This window comes from Narcine bancroftii, chromosome 5 (assembly GCF_036971445.1).
Source record: "Narcine bancroftii isolate sNarBan1 chromosome 5, sNarBan1.hap1, whole genome shotgun sequence".
Taxonomy (NCBI): domain Eukaryota; kingdom Metazoa; phylum Chordata; class Chondrichthyes; order Torpediniformes; family Narcinidae; genus Narcine; species Narcine bancroftii.
The window spans coordinates 191,160,724-191,170,836 of record NC_091473.1 but is presented as its reverse complement, the minus strand read 5'-3'; the positions used below and the strand labels follow the sequence as shown (position 1 = coordinate 191,170,836).

Genomic DNA, 10,113 nt, shown 5'->3' with positions numbered 1-10,113 from the left:
TTAGTAAATAGAATTCCTGAATTATTGTGTAGCTTTTGTAGGATGGTTCCATTCCACATTAAATAGTTGATCTGCCACCACATGAATAATAAGATAAAGCAACAAGAGCAAATAGTTTAAATGGGAGGGCAAAGAGTACAACTCAAGACCTGAAAGACAAAAGTCTGAAGATAGTGAAAAACATTCAGTGCTCTCCATATGGACTCCTCTATATTGGAGAGAATGATGCAAGCAGGGAGATCACTTGTGTGGATCTCACGGTGCCCACCCATTTCAATTTCCCGACCCATTCCTTTGCTAACATGTCTGTCTATGGACTCGTGCGCTGCCAGACTGAGACTACCCACAAATCGGAGGATCAGCACCTCATGGAACCATAGAATATTACAGCATAGAATCAGCCCCTTTAGCCTTTCTATGAATAAATATATATTTTTTTGCTTACTCCCACTGAGCTGCTTGCAGTCCATAGCTATCCATACCTCTCCCATCCATGCATCTGTCCAAATTATTCTTAAATGTTAAAATTAAGCCTGTATTCACCACTTCAGTTGGCAGGTCGTTCCACACTCCCATTGCTATCTGCATCTGCAGGCTCATGTTCCCTCTAAACTTTCCCCCTTTCACCCTTAACATGGCCCCTGGTTTGTATCTCATCTACCCCAAGTAGAAAGGTCTACCTACATTTACTCTGTCTATCCCCCTCAATTTTGTATACCTCTATCAAATCTCCCCTCATTCTTCTATGCTCCAGGGTAAAATCCTAACCTGTTTAACCTTTCCCTGAAACTCAGTTCACAAGATAATGGCAGGCCACTAGGCCCATTGGGTCTGTTCCATGACTAAGCTAAACTAAACCTACCCTAGTTCCAATTACCAGCCTTTTCTCCATATCTCTTGCTACCCTTACTAATGAGATACCTATCCATTTCCTGTTTAAACACTCCCAGTGATCTGACCTCCACTGCTTTGTGCACTCATTGAGTTCTACAGATCCACAACTCTCTTACTATATAAGTTCTTCCTCATGTTTTGATTAGAAGTCTTAAAATTAGAAGACTATGACCCCTTGTCCTCAACTCGCCCATCAAGGGAAACATCCACATTCACTCTATCAAAACCTTTCAATATTCAAAATGTTTCTATGAGATCCTCCCCTCACCTTCCTATACTCCAACGAGTACAACCCAAGAACTGCCAAATGTTCCCCATACTCCAGCCCCTGCATTCCAGGAATCTACGGATAGTCCATTCATAAGTATGAGTTTTCTGTAAGTCAGACGTTCATAACCCAGGGATTGCCTACCTGGTTTTTGCTTCTACCGTGAAGAAGGGCTCAAGGCAGGAACGGGGTACTGATTGTGGATGTTCAGCCACGATTACAGTGAATGGCCATGCTGGCTCAAAGGGCTAAATGGCCTACTCCTGCATCTATTGTCTTTTATCTCACAATTAGAATCAGAATTTATTGTCACAATCAAGTCACAAAATTTGTTGTTTTGAGGCAGCGTCACAAGTGTAAATATTAAAGCTATAAATTACATAAATAAATAAATAAGTACAAAAAGAAGAGAAAGCGAGGTAGTGAAAACACAATGGTGGAGAAACTCATTTAGCAAAGATAACCCACATCTTAGGCTTGAGACCTTCATCAAGATGTGGAAAATTGTTGACAGGCATCCAAACAAAATGGTAGGGGAGAGGGGAGGAACACAGTCTGGGGTGGGGGGGGGGGTGGAGGAAGAGGAAAGGGGGTGGAGAGCCAAGGGAAAGAAGACAAGGGGCAAGGGAAGGGAGGGAGAATGGAGAGTAGGTTAGCAGAAATTGGATGTCAATGTTAATGCGATCCAATTGGAGAGTGCCCAGACAGAAAATCAAGTGTTGCTCCTTCAATTTACTGGTGGTCTTGGTGGAATAGTATGAGACGATGGACAGACAGGTGAGTAAGGGAGTGGGGCTCATAGTTGAAATGGTTGGCAACTGAGAGATCCCTGTCACTGATCCAGACAAAGTGAAGGTGCTCAGCGAAGCAATCTCCCAGAACATGAGGTAGTGTCTGGGTTCATTGTCCATTCAGAAATCTGATGGCAGAGGGAAAGAAACAGTTTTGTACCACTAGGTGTTCATTTTCAGGCTTCCTGATGGTAGCAGAGTGAAGAGGGCATTGCCTGGGTAGTGAGGGTCCTTGATGATAGAGACTGCTTCTCAAGACACCGCCTCTTGTAGATGTCCTCGATGGGGAGAAGGCTGATGCTCAAAATGTGGCTGGCCACGTTCACAACTCTCTATAGCCTCTTCCTGTCCTGGGCATTGGCACCTCTATACCAGACAGTGATGCAACCAGACAGAACACTCTCCACTGTACACTTGTAGAAATTTGCAAAAGTCTTTGGTTACATACCAAATCTCTTCAACTTCGTTTCAAAGTATAGCTGCTGGCAGGCCTTTTTCAGATTGCATTGACATGGAGGCCGTAGGATAGATTTTCAGAGATGTTGACACCCAGGAAATTGAAGTTTTTATCCCTTTCCACTCTTTTCTTCTATTACCCCTCCCCCCTCCTCCACAGTGTTCTTCATCGCCCCCATATCCTTGTTTCTTTCCCCGTTCCTCCTAACGCACATTTCCCTGTTGTGCCTTGTGGCTACAATAACTTTAAACCAGAATAAATATCCTTGCCAAAGTCCAAATCATATTCCAGTCATTCATTTACCTCACAGCAATTACACAAGAGTAAAATGTTGAGGGAGGAGACACAGTAAATTGGTGCTGAAGAGGTGACTGAGTCTAGCTCCACTTATAAACCATAATTTCCATGACATAAAGGTTTAATTTTCAAAACAGTAGTCAGATAATAATCACAAAGTTATTATATTTGTGTTTAATTTATATGGCATAGTCCAGAGAATCATTCTGCTACACAGCAGTAAAATTCTGCAGAATATTTGTGGAAGGCCAATGCATTCTCCCATTTTAGACATCGATGTTAGCTGCTTGATGCTCCTGTTGGGAAAAATGAGAAAGAAAGCAAAGCAATGGATCAGGCTGCATTTAGACCAGGGATGATCCACAGTTTACACTGCATCTCTTTAACCAAAATATCAGTAAGAACAACTGCACTCATTGCAATTATATTGTTTAATTCCTATCTTGCTTTCTCTCTCTTATTCTGTAGTTTCAATCAGCAAAATGCCTGAGCTTCATCACTGACTGCTGGCAACTTATTTAACAGTAGAGGGCATACTCCCTTGTTATTTCAAATTTATTTTTTTCACAACTGTTACTGCACAATATTTTTCTTGCTGCATTTTTCCACGGTAAGTAATCAGTTTCATAACAATGTTCTCATTTTGTACTTGTTTATTGAAAGTCATTGTTCTCTAAATGTTGGAAAATCAGGCTATGAAAGCTGAAAGCTTGGGCTGTGAAGAAGTAACAGCTCATTGGTCACTGGTAACCAAGAAACTTTGATGAATGGCATCCTAATAGCAATATTAATTTCAACTGATTCTTTGCATTCATAAAGACCTGTTTCCAGGGCCAGAATACTTTCGGCAACATGTTCAGCGAAGAAACAGGTAATTTGATCTACAAGTCTGTTTACTTTCTTCATGAGCTGCTTCTCACTATCTTATGTTGAGTAGGAGGTGAAGAAGAAAAATGCAATACTGGCATTCATTTGAAGAGGAATAGAATATGGGTGGCACGGTTGGTGTAGTGGTTAGTGCAACGCCTTAACAATGCCAGCGATCAGGCCGCACCTCGGTTCGAATCCCGTACTGTCTGTAAAGAGTTTGTACGTTTGCTTCCTGTCTGTATGGGTTTTCTCCAGCACTCCAGTTTCCTCCCACTCTTCAAAAACGTACTGGGGTACAGGTTAATTGTGTGTAAATTGGGCTTCATAGACTTGTGAGAGCCGAATTGGCCTGCTACAGTGCTCCATGTCTAATTTTCTTTTAAAGTTATTTTTAGAGTTTTATCAGAAAAACAAACAAAAAAATTTTACTAATCAATTGCAATGAAACCTTTGCAGATTTACAAATAACACATGGTACAGTAGCAAAGCTACTTAATTCTAAATCCAATAATTGGTAATACATAAAATATTATGAGATAAGTAAGGAAAAATTAAAAGAAAAAGAAAAAAAAATCTAACCCACAGTAATCAAAGTTAAAATTCATATTGTATGTAGTGTTAAATCTGAACAAGCAGGCTCAGAGGATCCAAACAAGCACACCCACCGACATTCATCATCACACCGAATTAGTCACGATTTAATGTGGGAATAGATAGCATTATCTCAAAATTTGCAGACAATACGAAGTTGGGTGGCAGGGTTAACTGTGTGGAGGATGCTAGGAGAGTGCAAGGTGATTTTGACAACTTAGGTGAGTGGGCCAGGACGTGGCAGATGCAGTTTAATGTGGATAAATGCAAGGTTATCCACTTTGGAAGTAAGAACAGGAAAGAGAATTATTATCTAAATGGTATCTGTTTAGGAAAAGGGGAGATGCAGAGGGACTTGGGTGTTGCTGTGCATCAGTCGTTGAAAGTGGGCATGCAGGTGCAGCAGGCGGTGAGGTGGGGGAATGGTATGTTGGCGTTCATTGTGAGAGGATTTGAGTACAGGAGTAGGGAGATTCTGCTGCAGCTGTACAGGGCCTTGGTGAGACCACACCTGGAGTACCGTGCAGTTTTGGTCGCCTTATCTGAGGAAGGATATCCTTGCCTTGGAAGGGGTGCAGAGAAGGTTCACTAGGCTGATACCGTGGATGGAGGGACTCGCATATGAAGAAAGGTTGGATAGACTAGGCTTGTATTCTCTGGAATTTAGAAGATTGAGGGGGGATCTTATAGAAACATAAAATTCTTAAGGGTTTAGACAGACTAGATGCAGGAAGGTTGTTTCCAATGCATAGTTTAAGGATAAGGGGAATTTTTTTTAGGACTGAGATGAGGAAAAATTTCTTCTCTCAGAGAGTGGTAAATGTGTGGAATTTTTTGCCACAGGAAGTAGTTGAGGCCGGTTCCCTGTCAATATTTAAGTGGAAGTTAGATTTGGCCCTTGTGGCCAAGGGGATTAGGGAGTATGGGGAGAAGGCAGGAACCGGGTACTGATCAGCCATGATCATAATGAATGGCAGTGTAGGTTTGAAGAGCCAAATGGCCCACTCCTACACCTATTTTCTATTTTTCTATGTCAAATTATGGAAATGAGCTATAAATGGGCTCAATGTCTCATTAAAAGAAATCTTGATTTTTGTGGCATTATGCCTAATTTTCTCTGTATTTAAAAAACATCTAATAGCCATTGATTATGTGTAGGTGGGAACTCATATTTCCATTTTAACAAAATTGCTCTTCTTGCTAATAGAGTAGAGAATGCTATAACCTGTCTTTGATTAGAAGATAAAATATTATTTATAACTTCAGAAAAACCGGACATGGATCTAAAGTGATCCTAAATATGGTTGAAAAAGTTCTAAGAATTTGGTCCAATATTTTTTACAAATTAAGGTGTCCAAAATATATATAACAAAGAGGCATCAAATATTTTTACGTTTGTCACAAAGTGAACTAATATCAGAATCAATTAGAGCAAGTTTGACTTTGGAGAAGTGGACACAGTGTAGCCCTGAGAAGTGAATAAGACACACAATGATGAAGTGTAAATCATGCCCAAAATTGAAGTTCATTCCTCTGAGAAAAACATGTTCAAATTATTCTCCCATCCAGTTTTAATTCCACCTAAATAAATTGCTTTCATATTCAATAGTTTATAATATAAAGCAGATATGAGTAAATTGTTATAACATTTTATATTTCTTCAACAATTGGGGACGATATTTAACCTATCAAATAGACATTATTTCAGATGCTATCAAATTCAACATTTTACTCACTTTAAATTTTTAACATTTCCTACTCTTCCTGTCTCAAATTTTATTGATGAACTCTTCGAGTTGCAATTTACACTATGTCTAATTTTTAAAAAATGCAAGAGCAGGGATTTGATGTTGAGGCTTTATAAGGCACTGGTGAGTCCTCACTTGAAATATTGTGAGCAGTTTTGGTCTCCTGTTTTAAGAAAGGATATGCTGATGTTGGAGAGGGTTCAGAGGAGGTTCACAAGGATAATTCTGGGAATGGAAGAGTTATCATATTTGACAATTCTTGGCCTGTACTCATTGGAATTTAGGAGAATAAGGGGAGTTCTCATCAAAACATTTTGAATGTTGAAAAGCGTGAACAGAGTCAATGTATAAAGGTTGTTTTCCATGGTGGGAGAGTCTGGGACAAGAGGGCACAACTTCAGGATTGAAGGGTGTCTGCTTAGAATAGAAGAATTTCTTCAGCCAGAGGGCGGCAGATCTGAGGAATTTGTTGCCATAGGTGGATGTGGAGGCCAGGACACCGGTTCAAAAGTGCCCAGACAGAAAATAAGGTGTTACTCCTCCAATTTATGGTTGGTTGTAGACAATGGCTATTTACCTTATCAATGCTCCACATGATTTTATACACTTCAATTATATCAGCTTCATTCACTTCAGGCAAAACATACCTAGCCTATTTAATCTTTCCTGCTAACTCAAAATTTCCAATCTGGGCAAAATGTTCTGAATCTTTTCCACATCATCTCTAGCTCAATCACATCTTTCCAATAATTCTGCACACTATGATTCTGAGGGGCATAGTTAAGGCAGACAACCAGCGCCTTTATCCCCAGACATCAGTACAAAGTGAAGGTAGGAAAGTTTAGGGGAGATATCAGGGGTAAGTTTTTTTTACACAGAGTTGTGGGGGCCTGGAAAGCATTGCCAAGGGTGGTGGTGGAGGCTGGAACAAAAGGGGCATTTAAGAGACTCTTAGACAGGCACGTGGATGAACGAAAAATAGAGGGTTGTGAAGTACCAAACTCAAATTTGAAACCCCTGTCGGAGAAGCAGAGATGACCCTACAGGACGGTACCGTGACGGCAGACCAGCGAAGGGCTTTGCAACTGAAGATCACACAGGCCATGGGCTGTTGGTGGAAGCGGGAGCAGTGGGGGAGGTGAATCCATGGACACTCAGTGACTCTGAGGGGACTCTCTTTTGCTTCTCTTTCTCTGACTGCAAAGGACATCAGGCAATTTCTGCTGATGGCGATCTTGTCTGCTTATGGACTGAAGAACATACTAAAGGCTAAATGAAATTTCATGTAATATTACATGACAATAAAGGAATCTTGAAATGCAGACTGTTCATTTCACTCTGCAGGTACCTTACCTTCAATGACTTGTCTCTGGCTTTGTGTTTCTCTGCAGGAACAACCCTCTATTTTTGTGGTAGACAGCCTGAAACCCCTTCTTCAACCTTTTCCAGTACTCTTTGGAGTCAAGAGCCTCCTGACAGGTAATGTCACTCAGCACACAAATGTCAGGGTTTGCCTCCAAGCAGGTGACATTAGTCAGAGAGCACTGTTTGTCCTTCCTGCTGCAGCCACACACCTTGTAAGTGCACGATTTTCTTTGGAAGTGGTTGGGCTGGTAGTCATTCGAGCACAGAGTAATACCTGACTTTTTGTCCATGTTATTCCTGATACGGAACATACTGCCATTAAGGCAGTTGCAGTACCAAACACTCCATGGAGCCCAACTATATAAAGAGCTATCCAGTGAGATTACAATGGTTGGTGGCTCGGATGATTCAGTGACTTCTGTTTTATTTTCCACTGCCACTTGGGTCACATTTTCTTCATCCAGAGAGCTGGAATTCTTGCTTGTGGTGACATTTTCAGTGATCTCATTCAGTGAGGTAATTGTCGCATTATCAGTGTTTTCATTCTCAGTGGTGACAGCCAGATCACCTGATGCATCAGTGTCTGAAGAATGGTCAATTATAACCTCCGTGCCATTGGTTAAAATTACAGAGTTGTTCCCATTTTCAGATCTGGTAATCTTAATCTCAGTCCCGTTGCCAATGATGACAGAAGAAGAGGTTTCGGCATTGGTCTCATTTGAGGTAGCAACAATGATTTCATCATCCTTATTTAGAATGATAGGAGTTAAGCTGGAGTTTTTGCTCTCCTTCAATCTGGCGAGGATGATCTCAGCTCCTCCACCACCACCACCACTGCCGCCAAGTAGAATAGGCATTGATGTAGCATTGGGCTCTGCGTCTGAGCTGGCAAGGATGATCTCATCACCCACTCTTAGCACAATGGCCACTGTACTCTCTGATTCTGTCCCATTTGAGTTGACGATCATGATTTCAGTACCACTGTCCACTGACACTGGGGGATCAGTGCGGTGGGCCACGATGTCAGAAAGGATCACATAGGACAAAGCCGTTAGCTTGACGGTGGTGCTCTGGGTTAAGGTTGACTGGTTACTGGAAGACTGGCCTGTCACCATGGTGGATGCCACATTGGACCGGCCAGTGGATTGAATGGTAGATATTGTGGTTGAGGGGACAGAGAGCTGGGAGATGCCAGGCTGGGTGCTGCCGGCTTGGAAGATGCTGGGCTGGGAACTGCCAAACAAAGAGATGCCAGGCTGGGTATTGCCAGAGTGGGTGCTGCCAAACTGGGAGATGCTGGGCCGAGAGATGCCAGACTGGGTGCTTCTAGGTTGGGTGATGCCGGACTGGCTATTGTCAGGCTGGGAGATGCCCAGCTGGGTGATGCTGAATTGAGTGTTCCCAGGCTGGGTGCTGCCATCCCAGGTGCTACCAGGCCGGGTACTACCAGGCCAGGTGCTACCAGTTTGGGCATTGCCAGGCTGGGAGATACCAGGCTGGGTGCTGCCAGGCCAGGAGATAACAGACTGGGTGCTGCCAAGCCGGAAGATACTGGGCTGTGTACTGCCAGGCTGGGAGATTCCAGGTCGGGTGCCACCAAGCCCAGAAATGTTGGGCTGGGTACCAAGATGGGTGCCAGGCTGGGTGCTGCCAGGCCAGGAGATACCAGGCCAGATGCTGCCGAGCTGGGAGATGCTAGACTGGGACATACCAAGCCGGGAGATGCCAGGCCAGGTACTGCCAAGCCTGGAGGGCTGGGTACTGCCAGGCTGGATGCCTGGATGGGAGCTGCCAAGCCAGATGCTGCCAAGCCGGGAGATGCTGAGCTGGGTACTGTCAGGCTGGGTGCTGCCATGAGGGGAGATGCCAGGCCAGATGCCACCAAGCTGGGAGATGCCAGGCTGGGAGATGCTGAGCCGAGTGATGCCAGGCTGGGAGATGCTGGGCCAGGGTATGCCAGGCCGGGTGGTGCCGGGCTGGGTAATGCTGGGCTGGGAGGTGCTGGGCCGGGTGGTGCCAGGCCAGGAGATGCCGGGCTGGGTGGCGCCAGGCTGGGAGCAGATGGGTGCAGGGCACAGCGAGCCGACCATCCCCAGGGAGCTGCGAGCCACGGGGGCCTCGCCCTCAAACAGCTTCAGTCCTGGTTCCCCCTGCGCGGTGGCCGGCCTTGTCCCGAGCAGAGCCGGCTGAGCCAGCAGGAGGGCCAGAGTCGCAACGAGGCGCATGGCCGCCGCGTTTCTCCTCAGGCAGCGAGGCGCCGCCTCCCAACATCGCATCGGCCCATCGGCGGCAAGGGCGGGGCGAACGGCCGCCGAGGGAGGGAGCGCGCGTGCGCTCCAACCGCAGGATTCCCGCCACCCGCTCGCCTCATCGTGTGTCCCACTGCAGGTGGGGGGGGGGGGGGGGCGGCGGTTGCCGTCACGTGCTCTCCCCCCTTCCCGCGTGCGCATTCAAACCACAGGCACGTGCGTTTCCCAGGGCACCCTGCATCTCGTGCGCAACGCGCTGTCCGCTGGCCGAATGTGAGATTCCCGCCAGAACCCAGCGCTGTGACGTCACTCCGAACCGCTCTTCAGTCGCCAGCGAGCGATGGAGGTGAGAGGCGGGAAGGGGGTGAACGCCCTTAATCCAGACAATGTTTTCCACAATTAACCCTGTTTAATAACATTTTTTATTGATGTTTGGTGGGGATTCAAGCTTTTTTTTTTATTGCCATTTAATGGCAGATGCAAGTGACTCTCCGCGCCCTTGAGCAGGGCTTTCGGCAGCGACGTCAGAGGGACGGAGGAGGTTGACGATCGGCAGAGAGGCGACCACCAGCAACCACGCCCC

The 10,113-nt window shown here is 45.1% G+C and overlaps 1 protein-coding gene across 1 annotated transcript; it reads right to left on the bottom strand.

Moving 5' to 3' along the window:
- Positions 1-2,866: 2,866 nt before the first annotated feature.
- Positions 2,867-9,745, bottom strand: LOC138764448 (uncharacterized). The gene is made up of 2 exons (XM_069940376.1): positions 7,270-9,745; positions 2,867-3,003 (listed from the first exon to the last, which is right to left on the bottom strand). The coding sequence occupies exon 1, from the start codon at positions 9,729-9,731 to the stop codon at positions 7,272-7,274; it is 2,460 nt and encodes an 819-aa protein (XP_069796477.1). The 5' UTR covers positions 9,732-9,745; the 3' UTR covers positions 2,867-3,003; positions 7,270-7,271.
- Positions 9,746-10,113: the final 368 nt, after the last annotated feature.

Bases quoted from the DNA above. Each gene is read 5' to 3' on its own strand.
- LOC138764448 (XM_069940376.1), bottom strand. From the start codon at position 9,731: ATGCGCACGCGGGAAGGGGGGAGAGCACGTGACGGCAACCGCCGCCCC.